Below are 19,193 nucleotides of genomic sequence, written 5' to 3'. Positions count from 1 at the left end.
CTCGAATGTGAAGTCTTGACCACAGAACAATGGGCGAATGTAAACAATAACTGTATTTTGTCTCACTAGGACTTTAAGTGGCATACATATCGTGTGTAGTGATTTTACAATATTTATAGACGTATGATATTAAAATACTTTAGGAAAAATTACATGATACATTTCATCTAAAACTAAGCTTTTTTATTGCTGCGGCTTTAATGATATCATAGATTAAAATGCATTGAGATGTTTGAACTTTTAAAAAGGAATTTGAAAAACATTTCAATATAGCCTACATTCATTAAAAAAATAGCCTGCGATAAATTATCATTTAAATAAGTTATTGTTTATAATTGAATTACTAGCATGTCCATCATCATAATATTCCCTTGGTTCTATTTACAGGCATTGTGTTTGACATAATGCTTTATTTTTATTTTTGTTGTAGTATATCAGGATGAGAGTGATTATTTAAACGATGGTATCATGCAAGTCATTTGTCTTGACTCAATGCAACCGATTTGCACGGAGAGTTTCATTTGTGTTGGGTTCGTGCGGTAAGCCGATGCCACTACAATTGATGCATCACAAACATCGGTTGGTAAGGCCATCTTCCAGACAACAGCGCGGTAAATGACATGAAAGCAACATTACAGCACGGTGCACGTCACTAAAGGGGACAGCACATAGCCTGCAGCCAAGTGGACAGCAATGGCACCGATAAGACCAAACACGAAACGCATCGAATTTGCGGAAGTGAGCGGGCGGGTGGGGCCTCGACAGTAATGTGACCACAGACGGCGTTAGGATTGCGTGAAACGAAGCGTTATGTATGACCCTACAAAGACCCGTGGAGATTTTTAAGGCCGGACGCGAAATGAGACGAGGACGTGCGCAATGTTGAAGGAGCGACTGAAATAGAGTTTATATGCACTAATTGTCTGGCGCTGAGTGAGAGGGCTAACTAACACCAAGAGGATTACCATCATCACAAACCCGAGATCTCATGACTGGAGCAATGTGAAACGCCGATATCGCTCATTCCTTCAGTATATTGAGGAATAATAATGAACAACGCGCAAGATATGTCTCCCGATTTTGTCTTGATGCGCCTGGTCTCCGCGGCCGAGGATGACCGCTTGGACGAGGAGAATGGGAATCTGTCGTCGGGCACTGGGCTGACGGTGGCTATTAAGGGGAACTTTGAATGCACGCAGAATCACGGCCACATCTCGGCGGTGAACAAAGCTCCGCAGGCCAGCGGAACGGAGGCACCTGACGCGGGAGTGATGGCGACTAGACCTGCGCTGTCTGTGCCGCCGCCTCCTCTTCATTCAACCGAGGCCCACGGGTACGATCTCACCCACCGAGGTGGAATGGGGCCTCAGCTGTTGGTATTCAGGAACATATCGAGAGACTCTGAAGGATTTGCCGAGAACAACTCGGAGGATCAGCGCAGGGCTTTTGAGGACCAAGCGGTACTCGCTTCAGAGTCTGGCGCTGTGGATGCTCAGCATCCGCCTACATGGACGCTGCATCCACAGCTCAAACTGCCAGCGGTTGCTACGGATACGGATGGAGGCGAACTGTGTCACCGGCATCGCTTGATCACAGACAAACAAGACTGGCCGCCGGTTGTGGATCACAAAACGAGCTCGATGACAGAAGCGGGCTGGAGCTGCACGACTGCTCAGCGGCAGCTCCAGCTGCCAGAGGGTCCTGTCCTGGAGCTGGCGAGGAAATTCGGCGAGCTAGGAGTCGCCCCGGTACCCGATTTTCTACTCAAGGATGGCGAGCTGCAGCACTGCTCGTGTCAAAGCGTGCTCGGCTCGGCTGGAATCAGGCAGGGAGAGGACCCGACCGAGACCAGCGATGCTCTACTGGTGCTGGAGGGCCTCGGGTCAGAAGAGGTGAACGGCCTGGGCATCAATGCCTGTCAGAAGACCGAATCCCAAAACAATGAGCCGGGTGCGTTTGCGCTAAAATGTTTTCCATCCGTGCTGTCCGGACAAGCTATGGGGGTGTCCGGGGGACTTTGCTCACCGGCGTGTTGTTTGTTGCGAGACTCGGTAAACACCAGGCCTCAGGGTCCCACCACAGACAAACTGACTCCCGAGGTTTTATCCCAAGCCGCATCCAGCCCGGACACCCCGTGCTCCAGCCAGGCGTCCACACCGAAAGCCCGGGCAGACAGGAACACGACCCGGGCGCATCTTTCCCCTGCGAGCGGAGGAGAGAAGACTTTGAAAGTACCAGGGAAATCCAGGAAGGGCTCGCTTAAAATACGCCTGAGTAAACTTTTCAGAACTAAAAGCTGTAGTGGCTCTAACAACCTTTTGGACAAGAGACCTTCAGTCACGTTCTCCATATCCTCAGCGGGCAGTTTAGTTGACATGTCTGGAGCGATCGGTGGGGAACAGGACACAGTCAGGTGAGTTCTTCTACCCAAACAACGTTGGAATTTGATATTGACGGTCCATGTATTGTTGTAGCCTATGCTTTTATTTTATATTATTTTAATATTCTATTTGACAACTATATATATATATATATATATATATATATATATATATATATATATATATATATATATATATACACTCTCAGAAAAAAAGGTACAGTGCTGTCACTGGGGCGGTACCCTAAGGTACAAAAGTGAAAAGGTACATCTTTGTACCTTACCCACCTCTAAAAGGTACATATTAGTACTTTAAGAGTGCAAATGAGTACCTTAAAGGTACATAGTAGAACCTTAAAGGTACATATTAGTACCGTTTCGGTTTTGTACCTTAGGGTACCGCCCCAGTGACAGAAATGTACCTTTTTTTCTGACAGTGTATATATATATATATATATATATATATATATATAGCATATGATTAGTTAAAAAAAATTAAAAGCTCTGAGGTTAACATAATTTGGAGACAATTTGTTGTTATACAATAAACTACACAGTCATACATCAAAAGTGCTTTTTCAAGCAGTTTTTTAATATAGATTTTTAAAAGTTTCTAACAACTTGTAAAATAATGACATTCATAAGAATATGAGTTTTAGTCCAACTGTTGAATCCTGGTTAGTAATCAATTTATGGTTCCTTCAAATTTGTGTGTAATTTATGGAGTAGCCTATACTGTCAGAAAAGTTTACAAGACTTGTATCTTTAGGGGTTCAACAGCTTGTCACTGGGGCAGCAATTAAAGGGATAGTTTGCCCAAAAATGAGAATTCTGTCATCATTTGCAGCCTCAAGTTGTTCCAAACCTGTGTGGGAACACAGCGGAACCCCACTGACTTCCATAGTATTTAAAAGGAATATATATATATATATATATATATATATATATATATATATATATATATATATATATATATATATATATATATATATATAGGCTTTCTATAAGTAATATGTACCTTTAAATTATAGGGGTAAATAAGGTACAGTTGTTCCTTTAAGAGTACTGCCATTGTGGCAAGCTGTTGTATGCTGAAGGTAACATTTTTACACATTTTCTTACAAGTGTAGAAAAACAACTAAATCATAAAGCTCTTGACCAGAAATCTTTACTCTTTACTTCACCTTTGGCTTTTCGGCATGTTGTTTAGCTTAAAATTTTATATTTTAAAAATATTTAACTTTTCATTCATTGATTTTGCCCCACTTTACACCGAATAGTGATTGAAACCAGGACATGTTCGTGTTTTCTCACTTTCACATTCTCCATAAATATTCCATAACATTTCTATCATAAAACACATTTCATTAAACTTGTTGTTCTTTAAAACATAGTCATAACTGGATCACAGGTGAGTGCGAGTTGATTATAGTGTCTTTAAATTCACTATAAACTGTAAAGTAAAAAAAAAGATAAATAATGATATGATAAACTTTGAGATACAGAACAGAATTAATGTAAATTAATATGTTGTCTTTTTAATTTGAATTATTAAAATGATGATTGTCTTTCTGCAGCCAACCTGGACTAACAAGGGCACAAAGTGCCTTCTCTGCGGCCTCTTTTACTCCCGTTTTCACAGGTAAACAAAGTTTTATAAAGTGGGGAAGACGCTAAAGGAATCTGTGGAATACATTAAATGAAGGCACATTTGCAAGCCACTAATGAGCTTACACAGTGCATGGGAAATATAATGACACAGACACACGATTTGGATGAGATTAATCTCATTTTAGGCCAATCTCTGGAATTATGCTACATTATTGTAACAAATGTTGTTAATGTCGTTCTTATGGCTCTTGTAATTAAGTTCTATTTGTACTATTGCTCTGGTTGCAGGAGAGACCGTGTCCTTGGTGGATGTGGACATCTCTCAGAGAGGGAGGAACTCCCCTCACCCTCCCACTCCTCCACCTCCCCCTCGGCGGAGTCTCAGTCTGCTAGGTGAGCCCCGCTTCAGATGTTCACACACCCTCTTGATCGTTTCTGCTTTGCTTCATTCTTACTTTGCACCTCTCCATCTGTTTCACACTCATATTTTCTCCAGTAACCTCCCCATCCCCTGGGTATCGTCACTTCATTGTTTGTACTCACCTCTATTTACTGTTACATTCAAAAGTTTGGGGTCAGTCAAAATAAATCACAAGATTTTTTGTCATTTATGAAAGAAGTCCTCACCAAGGCTGCATTTGTTTGATCAAAACAGTAAAAACAGTAGTAACATAAATCACTGTTGTATATTAATGCACTGCTTTCATTGAAGCACACACACACATCACTTGCAAATCTTAGATTGCACCGCACACATGGAAACATTCTAGCCTGGATGCCAGCCGAACTCAGCCCGGCCCACAACATTTGAGCTCGGGCAGTTCGGTCTGGACTTGATCCACAGAGGAGTGATTATGCCCAAACAGAAACTGTTTGGACCAATGACATTTTCAGGGCAGGCTTTAGACGATAATGGACAGATGATGAACAGTAACGTAATCATGCACTTCATCAAAGGCGCTTGGATTATATTTGTTCAAATACTAAACGGAGAGCTTGTTCGTATATGCATTCACCTTCACAATTTCTCTCAGAAATGATGATCATGTTTGCTAGGTACTCTGTGTATCCTTACTTTTTTTTTTTTTTAACAACACCGGCAAATATCGTTTATTCCAGCGTGCGTGCAGACAGGGTTGTATGAGTCTATATATCACCTAATTGAGGTCGCTTCAACCCTCGGACATGGAAAACAACCCTCTGGAAAACTGCAGACTTGGCAACACAGTGCAGTTGAGTTCTGTTGATAACTAACATTGCTCTGATTGGTTGTAGGTCTATCCTATTGATGTTTTTCCTAGTTTGGTTGAAACACGCCCAATAATTACACCCCAGTGGAGGAGTATCAGACTCATATTCTGACTAGAATTGAGTATGACGACGTCAGGCTAGAAACATTCAATTTATTAATAAAATAGCTTCGCTACAGAATCACTAGATCATATTTTCAGCAATGCGAGGTTAAAGTCGCTGCATTTGAGCTTCATTGTTATTCTCAGACAACATCAAATGACTGCCTATCAATCAAATATTTTAGTATGAGGAAATTTTTTGACTTTTAAAGTAAAATATCAAAGACCCTCCTCTCAAAATTCTATTCCAAAATTCCAAGTGTTCAAAAAAGACTGCTGAGATTGACCTTACTGCAGTTGTGCACCTGTGAGCGAACCCAAGACGGATGTTAAAGCTGGAGTCTGTAGTCTTTCCTCTTTGTCGCCATCTCTGTTCGAAACCTGCAATTGCAGTTATTTGCAGAATGATCAACTTTACATGAATTGTGTCTCTGCACGGCCCAGCCGTGAATCCAATGAATCCAATGTTTTGAGGAGAATGTGTCAGTCACCACGACGGTGTGGATACTGTCATCCGGAATCACAGATTCTACTGTTTGAAAGTATGACCAACATAAGACTGTCATCTGAATAAGAAAGTAGCTAGCATCCACTTTTGTTCTGACCAACTAAGGGGAAAAAAGCAATAAATCGTGTTGATTAAATCTAATGATCACTTATCATATCACGTCAAACCGGGTGAATATCCAGTTGTCACTGGGGATTGTCGTTCGATTCGCCATCAAATTGTTAAGTTTAATTATATCACATGCTGAGAAATGGCTATAAATCTCCACCTCCGACATCCTCACATGCAATCTAGCCTACTAGCTGGGACACCTTCTTTATGTGTACAGATTTGACGTAATGAAGCAAAGATATGCTCGAATTTCCCACGGAAGTCCACCAGTACCACTGGAATTAACAAACATTATTACAACCTTAAAAATTGAGCTAAGGTAAGCAGATAGTTTTGAACACTGGCTGGTTATGTACTTGCTCAAAAATGTATATAATTTTTACCCCAAAAGGTTACGGACTGCAGCTTTAAAGATGTCGTGACATCAACCTTCTTTCTTATTCTTTTACTCTGTCCTTTCATTTCCCCTTTTTTTAATCGACCTTCATTCTTTTCATTTCATGGTTACCAGAATCTCTGATTGCAATCTGCAAGCATAAAATTTGCAGAAGCGTCACTTAAAAGGAGTTATTGTGTAAGTCTACATGTGGTTAAACTTTACCCGTATTTTGACACACAGATGAGTTCCTTTTCTAATAAAGTGAGGCCACTGCACAGTTTCTTCCTGTTCATCAGCTCAGTGTGGTCTTTGCGAGGGAATTTCGAAATAGTCTCAATACTAGAGAGATAGATATTTGGATCTGAAGCTGTCTTTGTCGTGTGTGAACGGAGATGATTAGGTATGTGGGATTATTCAGTCATTGTGTTCGAAATTGATTATTTTCCTAAACTACGTTTAGGTGAGCAATGTGCACATTCTCAGTAAAGAGTAGAGGATTATTTCGGGTTCAGCTCTATTTACAGCATTTGTGTTGTAATGTTGATTAGCATAAAAAAACTAAGCTGACTATTTATTTAAAAAAAGAAAAATGGAGGTTACAATGAGATACCTATAATGAAAGTGAATTGAGCCAATGTTTGGAGTTTTTAAAGGTGCACTATGTAGTATTTTTGCAGTAAAATATCAAAAAACCACTAGGCCAGTGTTATATATTTTGTTCAGTTGAGTATCTACAATATCCCAGATGTTTCCATCTATTTGTAAATTGTGAGAAAATTGCTATTTTAACTAAGGACCGGGATGTTTCAGCATTGCGTTTGAGGGAGTCGCCTGTCAATCGTGTCATATCTGCGCTACCCTTGGTTTCGGGTTTTATTTGGCAGGAGCGTTTTACTCTTAGCAGTGTGAACAAGTGAACGCACGGAGTAACGTCATAACATCATTTTAAACACACTTAAATGTATCTAATATGATAAACAGAGCTGCATTACCTCAAAATCATAACCGAAAGAGCGGATCAGTGCAAGCGACCGGCGACTGTGTCCCGTCCCGTCATAATAAAAGTCCCGGTATTCGCGAGGCGAATATTTGTTTCACAATCGCTCCAGCAGCTGTGCTCAGGTCCATAACACTCGGTCCTGCTCTGCTTTACACTGCAGTAACGTTAATAACCGCATGCATGAACGTGATTTCTGCCCAAGTCCTATTTCCCACTGGCTGTGATGTGAAGACCACATCTCCCAAGATGCTGCGCTCACAATTTTCCTTCATCAAACTACGCATTTGTTTTGAATAGGCGCCCTCCAGTGGACGGAAAGTTGCATAGTGCACCTTTAAAGGGATACTTCACCCCTTTTTTATATCAAACTATATTATTCCCTTAACTAAAACGAGTTGGTACATACCTCTCTCGCCTCTCTGACGCGCGGTGACATTCTGATAGCATTTAGCTTAGCCCACTAAGCCCAGTTCATTCACTATGGTACCAAACAGAGATCAACTTAGAAGTGACCAAACACCTCCACGTTTTCCCTATTTAAATACAGTTACACTAATAGTTGAACGAACAAGTATGGAGACATAAAATAAAACGTGGCGCTTTTTTTAGCGGATTAAAAGAAGAACTATAATGTATGGCGGAATAGCACTTCTGAGAGTACTTCGACTCAGCGCAGTAAAAAGTCCCGGCTGAAACATTCTCCCTCCCATCTCCCACTCCCCCCATTGACAAAAATGAGTCGGAAGTACTCTCAGAAGTGCTATTCCGCCATACATTATAGTTCTCCTTTTTAATCCGCTTAGAAAAGCACCACGTTTTATTTTGTGTCACCATACTTGTTCGTTCAACTATTAGTGTAACTGTATTTAAATAGGGAAAACGTGGAGGTGTTTGGTCGCTTCTAACTTGATCTCTGTTTGGTACCATAGTGAATGAACTGGGCTTAGTGGGCTAAGCTAAATGCTATCAGAATGTCACCGCGCGTCAGAGATTAAGTGCAAGCATTCAGACAAGAGAGGTATGTATCAACTCGTTTTAGTTAAGGGAAAAACATTGTTTAATATGAAAAAGCGGTGAAGTATTCCTTTAAAAGCTGACATTTGAAGATTTTATAATCATGACTTACATTAATTATTTTGTTAAAACCTATGTATTTCTGAGCTGTGAAACCGTTTAAATAACTTTTACAGATATTTTAGAGGTGTAAAATTGGATATAACTTTACACTGTAGGTAGTTAAGTGATTTTTCCAATTAAAACAATTAGTATTTTTTTACTTGGATGGATTGGCCACATTCACTTCCATTGTAGGTGCCTCACTGTAACACCTTTTTTTCTTTAAAGAAAAGGTCATAATATTTTTTGTGGTAATCAACATTGTCACAAATGTTATTAAATAAGATTGTATTGAACCAGTGTTATCATAGTTAGCTAAAACTAAAACCATAAAAAATAAAATTTTGTTGAAATAAAATAAAATATTAATAGCTTATTTAATTTACAACATTAGTCATTTTCACTTAGTTAGTAACATTTTGACTCAAAATATTATTTTAAAAACTATAATAGCATCTCAATGAAACACTTTATTAAACATCAAATATTTATTTAAAGTGAAAAGAAAATGCTCCACATCATTTTTCCACAGCTGGGAAGAAATGCATTTTCCAGTGTCGTGAGTGTGTGATTGAATGCACATACCAGTGTGTGGATTTACCCATGTTGTTTTCCCATGTTGCGGTTCCCCATGTCATTTGCTTCCTGTCACGGTGTCTTAGTCTTCAAGTGCTATAAGAGGATCAGATTTTGTCACATAATTGAAGGATTTGTCTTGCTCCTTTATGGTTCAGACAGGCAAAACAATGTTATTCATACATAAAGCACAGGTCACTGAATGTAATATTCATATTAGTTCCAATACTGCAGTTTGCAGTTAATCTAATCAAAATCTTATCTTCTAAAATCTGGCTGCATTTTGATCTATTTTTGCTAATATATGCAAGAATATTGTTGCTGTCCCTTTGCTCCGAAGCTGAATGATATCAGGGTTTATTGTAGTCATGTTCTGATTCCTCTTCATCGCCCCAGGCTCCTGTCTCATTCTAATAGACTTTAACCTTCTCTACGCTTCCATTGCTTTTTCTGTGACATCTCCTTATTCTCCTGGCTCTGAACCCTCCCTCCTGCTCTCTTCCAGACGATATAGGTGGGCCGCAGCCTGGGCCTTTCCTAGTGAGTGTAATGGGGGCCTCCCTGCAGTCTCTCCCTCTGCCTCTTCCTCCTCCTCCCCCTCTCCACGCCACCATCCAGCATAGTCTCAGCCTCAATGGTAAGACTTGGGTGCAGTGGAGGGGGCGGTGTGTGTTTCAGGGTGTTTCAGGGCGCTTCTCTGGTTCTGAGAGCAGACTCCAACCTCCACTTCCTTTTCTGCGAACCGGCTCATTCTCTGCCCTCAGAAGCACCTTTATTCCATCAAACATAAAGGGAAATGGAATAAAGTGTAAATGTAACCGTGATGTTCTGGTGAAAGGTAAAGACAATACATGCCATCCGTTGCATGTATCGTTTTGTCAAACAAAGGCTTTGGTTGACCGCACAGTTTCGTTTCACATTTCCTTTCGCAGTTCGGAGGAAGAAGGCTGTGTGACTAATGCGCGTTTATAAAAAGAGGAAGTGTAAGCGAGATGGTGCCATACTTTAGGGTTCAAACTTAAGCTGTGTTGTAGTTCTTTTGCTGAATAACTCGTATAGCAATATAACTTTTGTCTAAGATATACGCTTTTAATAGTAGTTCAACCTAACTTTATCTAGAGAACATGGTATGTAAACATTTATTGGTAGTTTATACGGCATCTCATCACTTGCAGTTTCAAAGTTGTGTCTCATCAGATCTTCTAGAGAACAAAATGATCACTTCCTGGGAAATTGCAGCAAAAATATCTGTAAAAAAAATGGAAGTTGCTTCAATTGGAAACACGGTCATGTGAGACACATCTGGGAGGTCATTATACCAAATCTTTCTGATGACAGACTTTGGGTCAGGTAATTCAGAATGATCAAACCAACATTTGAGATCCTGTGAAATGAAATTGGTCTGCTTAGTCCAAGTACCCAATTGCATCCACTGTTGAGGCACTCTAGGTTGAGTTAGAGGGTTAGTTCACCCAAAAATGAAAATTATCTCATTAATTTCTGACCCTAATGTCATTTGACACCTGTAAGACCTCCGTTCATCTGAACACAAATGAAGATATTTTTGTTGAAATCCGATGGTTCAGACAGGCCTTCATTGACACCAATGTCATTTCCTCTCTCAAGACCCATAAAGGCACTAAAGATGACGTTACAAAGCCCATCTCACTACAGTGGCTCTATAATTTTATGAAGCGGCGAGAATAGTTTTTGTGCGCAAAAAACCCCTATATAACGACTTTTATAGTGATGGGCCGATTTCAGAACAAAGCTTCGAACCGTTATGAATCAGCGTATCGATTCATGATTCAGATTGCGAGTGTCACATGATTTCAGCAGTTTGTGAATGCTGATTCATAACGGTTCGAGTCTTTTTGAAATCTGACCATCACTATAGAATCTTTTTTTTTTTGCGCACAAAAACTATTCTTGTGGCTTCATAAAATGATTGTACAGACTCTGTAGTGAGATGGGCTTTGTAACGACGTCTTTAGTGCCTTTATGGGTCTTGAGAGAGGAAATGACATTGGTGTCAATGAAGGCCTGTCTGAGCCATCGCATTTTAACAAAAATATCTTCAATTGTGTTCCGAAGATGATGTCGAACGACATTAGGGTAAGTAATTAATGGTCAACTAACCCTATAAGTCACTCTTTTTGTTGCACATCAGGGATTAATTCGGTAAATGTGTTTCCAGTGTAGTTTATGCTCCAGTCTTCTTATTGGATAAAACATGTATCTGCCTCAATTGAGCACATACATTTTGTTATGTGCATTTTTAGAAAGGATGCACATTGGTGGACGTTTTTTAAGTGGAAAATACCAAAATGCACATAAAAATAGGTTGATGGCAACATAGTGAAAGATGTGTCCTGCAGTGTGATATGCTATAGGGGAGACCTTCACAGATGTCACAGAGGGAAGTTGTCACAAGTTGTTTTAAAATGTTTCCTGTGGTGTACTTGTAATGTTAATATGATTTTTTTACATCAAAAATGGTCATAATTTAGAAATAAAAGGCATTTTTCCTACCCTGAATTTATAGCCAGCTGATTTGAACGCTCTGTTTGAAGGGGCGTGTCTGCTTTGAGACGTCACTGATTGGCTAACATCTTTGCATATGAAATAGTTAAGTAGTACATAACTCTCTCTAAAACTTTTAGCACGTGTTTACGGTTAGAGCTCTCATAATTGTGAAAAGTTTTGATTATAGCATTATATTTAGATGTATGGCTTTATATTTACAGTCAAAATAAAATTATTCAGACTCCAGATATATTTTTTTAATAGTGGGTGCAGGACACTATAGTTAATTTATGTAAGTGATGATAGCAAAATAAAGTAAACTGTAACATATGTGTCATATAGTGGACTACCAGTGAAATTTCTACAAAAAAAAACTGGAAACAAAATGACCATTTTTTGCTTAAGTGTCTTTTCTTGAATTGCTAATGCGACCTTTTATACCACAGACTGAACAAAATTAATCATTGCTTGGTAATTGGTTGACCTAAATTGGTATTTTCTAATCGTTTACATACATTTAACAGCTGACTGATTTGATTGTAATCCATTACCTTTCCAGCAAAATTATGAATTTGCTCTGACAGTTTATCTCTTGAGTTCTTATCATATTTTATTACCATTGTCTAAACTATAGTAAATAAACTGTGATGTAAGAAAATGTTGAAGGTCTCTGAATACATTTTGGTTTGACTCGATGGAGGCGTGAAAGGTTGCAGTGATGAGCATTGTACCCAATCACAGACAAGTTGAGCACACGAATACAGTGATCTTGTCTTTGCAACTTGATTTCTGCATATTAACAGTGCAAACACAATGTAAAAAAAAAAGAGATTAGTTGATTATAACGGTAGTTGTGGCACGAATCCAGAACTCATCAGCTTACATAAAAATATTTTTTATCCTACTAAAAGAACCAATGTGTAGTTGACCGTGTAGTCACTGGTTTGATTTATTAACACAGACAAAGAACATCGGACTGTACATGAATCATTACATATCAGAAATCACTGGTCACAGATCAGGCATTAGAATTAACACGGTTACTTACATGTTGTCGCGTTACTGTCAAGTCAATATCGGAAAAAAAAGTCTGTTTGCAAAGCCTGCTACAAATAATGACTGATTTCCCAAAGAATCCACAGTGAAATGTACAGAACAAACAAATAATGCTCAACTGAGAAATTCACATTGTTGAAAATAAATAACCACATTCCTAGCACTAGGATCCTTTGGATGGTAGTGTTATTTGTAGTCCATCCTGTATTGCTCTTCTTTTCTGGACATCTCACTAACACACCAGTGAGTGGGGCCAAAGTTGTAATGATGAAGTTGACTTTCATTTTCATCTATAGGGGCGGTCTTTTACCTGTCATAGGCACATTCCACTAGAGTCTTTCTCTAGGCTTAGTTTCGATAAAAACTGGTTTTGGACAAACAAGGAAGTTTTCAGTTCTGAAACTTACAGGATATTCTTAAAGTATGATGAACTCTTATATGTCAAAAGCACAAGGAAAATTTGATTTTTCAGCCCATGACCCTTTTAAAAAACCCAGTTCAGAACTCTTTTAAATTAGAACTTTGTTTTGCTCTAGCCGTCAGGAGTGCACTAATGGGCCATGTTGTCACAAAAGGTCAGTGTGTATTCAGTGAATTGTATCTTTTTTTGTGTCAGAAATTAACCTGCTTTGATAAAAATGTGTCTCATCCGAATTTATTTAGAAATTTTAAAGCAATTTTTAAATTCTTGTCTTATACATCATTTTTAAGAACCTCATATTACCAACTTGGGATATTTGTACTTTTTTAAAATGTACACTTATAGGCCTGTAATACTACTGGACTGTAAAAAGTAAGTAAGGAAATAAATAAATAAAACCTTGAAAATAATTTACAATACTTTTCAATTCAATTTACACTACTTTTCAAAAATCTTTGGTGAAAAACTTTTATTCAGCAGGGATCCATGAAAATGATCAAGTGACTAAAGATATTCATATGCTAGAAGATCCATTTCAAATCAATGCTGTAAACTTTTTGTTCATCAAAGAATCTTGAAAAAAAGTATCAAGGTTTACACAAAAATATTGATCTGCACAACCGTTTTCCAGCATTGATAATAATACAAAATGTTGATTTGTCCTTGAGCAGCAGATCAGCATATTATAATTTTCTGAACGATCATGTGACACTTAAGACAAACTTTTGTATTGCCTTTAGGAGTGTATATTTGTTATTTGACAAGTTATAGACTTAAAAAGAAGGTATACGTTCTCATTAGTATTATCAGCTGTTTACAACTCAATATTTGCTTCTTTGTGTCTCAGATGCTTTCTTCCGGGCACTTCCTCATTCGGCGGCATCACCGATGGATACTCCGGCCCCTGTCAGAGTGGCCCCGCCCCCGATCATGTGTCCATTAAGAGGTGCCGATTCCAGCAGCTTCACTGCCAGCCTGAGAGAGCTGGAGCGGGTGAGAGACAAAATCAGTTGATGTGAAGTCAAGAAATAACTGACATTTCCAGTCATATGATTGTAATATCACTGGGCATGACTTTTTAACTATGAAATGCCTCTGTGGCTTCCTGTGGTTGTCCATTTCATTTCATGGGTTTTGCATGCTTTCTCTGTAAGCAGCTTTTCTTTTTTTCTAGCACTGTTGGATGGTCATTGTGTGTTTGTGTGTCTGCAGTGTGGCTGGTATTGGGGGCCAATGAACTGGGAGGATGCTGAAATGAAGCTAAGAGGGAAGCCAGATGGCTCGTTTTTGGTGCGGGACAGTTCAGACCCACGATACATCCTCAGCCTCAGTTTTCGCTCACAAGGAGTCACACACCACACACGTATGGAGCACTACAGAGGTAAACACACATATATACATGAACACACACATACTCTTTTTTGGCATATCAGACTTGAATGTGTAGCCAAAAAACAGATGAAATCCTACTTTTACAAACCTCATAGTCCGATTAAAAGATCAGTGATGGGACTACACTGTCTGAACAAACAGATTACATTTCATGACTTGCAGAATGACAGTGCACACAGTTAGTCCTAAATTTTTTTTAAATCAAAGTCATTAAATGTTTTCACACCCCCATTTAATTTCTTGCACATTAGACATTACACTAAAAAAAAAAAATGATTGTCATTGTTAAAAGTGCATTTTAAATTGGTCTAAATCGTTTATAGTTTCCAGGTTTAAACCTGCTTTGTTTTGTCTAAAAGCAACTCCCCATACAAAAAAATGAAAAGAAAATATTTTATTTGAATAGTATTTTCACATGAGTGTTGGTTAGCTTTAATGACTGCAGAAATGATTGTAGATTTTATTCCTTTTTCTGGTGTGTGTGTGTGTGTGTGTGTGTGTGTGTGTGTGTGTGTGTTGTTTTTGTGTGTTGTAAGTACATAACAGACAATATAATGCATATTTTAGACATCACAGTAAAAGTTGTCTTTGTTTATTGTAAGTAAACTATTATTTTAAACATTGAATAACAAAATGTTTATAGTTTTATCCTAAGGGAAAATTCTACTTTCATATTAGAGCAATTAGCTTTTGTTTATAAGTAAAGTTGTAAAAAGCCACATAAGTAACATTTTGGTTTATTTCTAATAATACCTATTGATATGGTCTTTGCAATAAATAATCGTTTTACTTTAGCCGCGTTTCCACCGCAGGAACTTTCCCCAGGAACTAGGGACTTGCGGGTGGTACTCATTGTGTTTTGACCACAGGAACGAGGGTCTAAATGAAGGTCTAGGTAAAGATTTTCCCCTCAAAAAGTCCCTGCTCGCGAGGTAGTACTTTTTCAAAGTTCAGGAACTTTTGGGGTTGGTACTTGGGCGCTGAGCATGCTGATTGGTTGAGTTCATGCAGCATTTTATTTCAACCACTGCTTTAAAAGTCTGTTGCGGTGCGTGAAGTAAAAGTTGTTTGCTATTCGAACCAACAAGATGGAACGACGACGAATATCAGGCTTTATTAAGCATAAATGTGGAGGACAAACTCCAGCAAGTAGTCCTACGTCACCAGACTAATCTTCACGGTACTTTAGATGAAGACAGCAACATGTCTGTTGGAAAAAAAGTTCCTGGGACAAACTGTTCTGGATAATTTCGGTGGAAACAGGGCTTTGGTAATGAAAGTTTTCGTCTGAGAAAATAAATAATTTTAATTAATAGTAGATCAAAATTAAAAAGGTTTGAACCAAACCAAAAATATGAGAAATACTACTACATTTGGCTGTAAAAAAGTTTTTGTCTTTAACTCTTCAGGAACCTTCAGTTTATGGTGCCACCCTAAATTTGAGGACCGCTGCCATTCTGTGGTTGAATTCATTGAGCGAGCCATCATGCACTCTAAAAATGGAAAATTCCTCTACTTCCTACGTTCACGTGTACCTGGTAAGGCTACACATATCCTTCTCATATGACAAAACATTAGCAGACAATACAGGATTCTCAGCCACTACTGTTGAATACTAATAAAGTGCATTCATTTGTTATGTTTACTGATGAAGGAGGGACAAATAGGGACAAAAAAGTGCCTGAAGTTATTTCGCTTTAATTTTTTTTCCAGTTTTAGTCATTTTATTTAAACTTAAAGCTACTGTCCGTAACTTTTTTTGTGTTCAGGATGAATGTAAAACATGAATCCATTTTCCAAACCGTGTTTTTGTCCCTGAATCATTATGGTACACTTATAATAAGTGTTTTTATTGGGACTATTTCAGACCGGTCTGGTAGGTACCACTGCGGAGGAGCACAGTCCCTGCGTGACTCGCCATTGACATAAAAAGACAGAATATGTTCTGATAAATTCAGATATGATAATGGACATTTCGTTTCCGACCAATCACCAATCAGGCAGAACGATCACAACAGACTGGGCTATCTGACCAATCAGAGCAGAGGAAGCTCTCAGAAAGAAGGGGTTTAGAGAGACCAGATGCTTTATTGAACTACTTCAGACACTGTCAGAAAAGAGGTGATGCTGCAATGTATATTATGAAAAAGTATATTATATTATAGACAAAGTGTTTTTTGACCTTGAATGCAGGTAACCTCCAAAACTAAATTAGGAATGATTAAAATAACATTACAGGGGCACACAAGCAACAGATGTAGTTAATAATAACCATGGTTTTGTCTGAACTGTTTGTGGTAACAATATGCACAAAAGAAAGAGGCAGAGTTTATTTTGTTTGTAAAGACCAAAAACAGGTTTAGGGATGTGAGAGATGAAAGGTCAGTGTAATGAAACTGTCTTGTGTCTGTCTCAGGGTTGCCCCCGACCCCTGTGCAGCTGCTCTATCCAGTCTCACGCTTCAGCAATGTGAAATCACTCCAGCATCTGTGCCGTTTCTGCATCAGACAACTCGTCCGCATAGACCACATCCAGGAGCTGCCCCTGCCCAAGTATGACTCTCTTTTGCCGATTTAGAGTTCTGATATCCTGTAATTCAAGAGTTTTAGGTCTAATAGTTTTTTCATATTTTTTTTAAGTCTCTTCTGCTCAACATGGCTACATTTATTTGATTAAAATAGAGTAACTATTATATTGTGCTATATGATTAGTTTAAAATAACTGTTTTGTATTGTAATTTATTTTAAAATGTAGTTTATTCTTGGAATGCAAAGCTGAATTTTCATCAGCATTACTCCAGCCTTCAGTGTCACAAATCTAAATCACTGATTTAGTACTCAAGAAAATATTTTTTAATAATAATAACAACTTATTACTATCAATGTTTAAAACTGATTAATTATTTTTTTTTGAAAAACGTGACTTTTTTTAACGATTATTTCATGAATAAAAAGTTTTTAAAATATAGCCCTTATTTGAACTTATAGAAGTCTTTTGTAGCTATAATTCGCTTTACTGTCCCTTTCTATCTATTTTTTTAATGCCTTCTTGCTAAATAAAAGCATGAATTTCTTTCAAATAAAAAAAATCTTTATACCCCAAACTTACTGATAAATGATGCTATGTGCTAATAAATAATGTGCTCTATTTAAAATAAAATCTATTAATATAAACTAATAAAATTATACTTTTTTTTGTCAATTGTGCATCCCTAAAACTTTTGGTGGTTATGGGTGTATCACATGTCTACCCACTGTAATGAGGTTTTATTGAAATAAAAATATCTATATTTGTATTGTCTATACTATAGACTAACATTTCTCCTTTTTTCATCATAGACCACTCATTGTCTACTTGAGGAAGTTCTATTACTATGATCCAGAGGAAGAGATGTACCTGTCAATCAAAGGCATGCGCCGGGCAGCAGGTGTGGAACAGGAAGCCGAGTCTGAAACATAGCCAGATCGCTCCTTTTCACTGTAAGTACTTGCAGCAATGACTGTTCTACATACCGGTATATTATGGTGTACTCAATGCTCTGTTGCCAACGTATTTAATTAACAAAACAAAAATATATTCTTTTTTGTAGGATTTGTGTTTGGGTAATAGATGGAACAGCGCATGGACACTTCCTGGTGCACAGCTCTGCTCCAACTCCCTGCCAGTCTTCCAGCAGAAGCCAATGAACATCAGCCGACTGGCCCCTCCTCTTGACCAATACGTGGACAGAGGGAGTAGGCTACAGAGGAGTGCTGGAATACTGTCTATGTTGAGCAGGCAAATAAATCCAGAGACTGACATGATAGACAAAGACTTGAAAGGTCACTGGACAGCAAACAGTGGACTTTAAAAAATAAGTTGAACAAAAAAACGGAACAAGGACATTCGACTTGGGGTACTAGCAAGAGCCTTCATCTGTAGGTTATATTACACTGGAGTTTTTAAACTGGCCGGTTTGTGAATCCGTCTCTGTTCGGTTCTTCTTTCTTTCCTCATCAGGCCCCTGCCCCTGGGTGGAGTGTGTGACCCCTTTATTTGTCCTTTCCCTGATTGTAACTCCTTCAGTCTGATCAGGCCACATGAACTGTATTTTGAGTAAAAGACAAAGTAAACTTGAAAATAAGTGGTGGTTGACTTTTTCCACATTATTTATGTATATCTCTTGAATGGACGCATCTGTTTTTCCTTTTTTTAAAGAAAAGGAAAAAAAGCATTTGCAGATCACTATGAGTTTACCATGTGTTTGTTTGTTTGTTTGTTTGTTTGTTTTTGGGCATGCACTATCATGGTGATTCCAAGGTTTTATTTGAATTAGCATGGTGTTCTGTATTAATAGCATGACTATGATTATCTTCCAGTACCCTGGTATTTCTAATCAATCCCATCAGTATAATGGTAACACCCTTTTTTTTTTACACTATTTTACAAAATTTGGGCAACAAAACAAATATGTTTTGCTAAATGACATGCTGAAGAATGAAAGCATTTTGTTGTTGACAAAGCAGCTGGTTGTTGCATTAATGAGAAGCAACGTCCATAACCTGTACGTTACTCGTTTCAGAAGACAACGGCTATATGTTATGGTGGAGCACCTGCGTTTATTGCAATAGAAAACGAACACAGTACAGTCCTGGCAGACTGATACATCGAAATTGTTGTCTATTACTTTTGATTGATATGCTTCTTCCATTTCTAACTGGGCGAGCTACATGTCAGTGAAATTCAAGCCGTTGTATTATTGGTTCGGCTTAATATTTTGACTTCT

At 38.3% G+C, this 19,193-nt stretch overlaps 1 protein-coding gene across 2 annotated transcripts; it reads left to right on the top strand.

Annotated features, from left to right (window-relative positions):
- The first annotated feature begins 510 nt into the window (after positions 1–510).
- Positions 511–18,555, top strand: socs7 (suppressor of cytokine signaling 7). Of its 2 annotated transcripts, XM_067432037.1 has the most exons (10): positions 511–2,413; positions 3,958–4,022; positions 4,280–4,384; positions 9,539–9,670; positions 13,884–14,029; positions 14,249–14,417; positions 15,838–15,966; positions 16,845–16,980; positions 17,767–17,907; positions 18,018–18,555. In XM_067432037.1, the coding sequence occupies exons 1-9, from the start codon at positions 1,050–1,052 to the stop codon at positions 17,885–17,887; spliced, it is 2,367 nt and encodes a 788-aa protein (XP_067288138.1). In that variant the 5' UTR covers positions 511–1,049; the 3' UTR covers positions 17,888–17,907; positions 18,018–18,555. The 2 variants fall into 2 exon arrangements, with proteins under 2 accessions (XP_067288138.1, XP_067288139.1); XM_067432038.1 differs by lacking the exon at positions 9,539–9,670.
- The last annotated feature ends 638 nt before the right edge of the window (positions 18,556–19,193 follow it).

This window comes from Pseudorasbora parva, chromosome 22 (genome assembly GCF_024679245.1).
Source record: "Pseudorasbora parva isolate DD20220531a chromosome 22, ASM2467924v1, whole genome shotgun sequence".
Lineage (NCBI taxonomy): Eukaryota > Metazoa > Chordata > Actinopteri > Cypriniformes > Gobionidae > Pseudorasbora > Pseudorasbora parva.
Note: the sequence above shows the minus strand (reverse complement) of the source record. Positions and strands in the feature narration are given on the sequence as shown.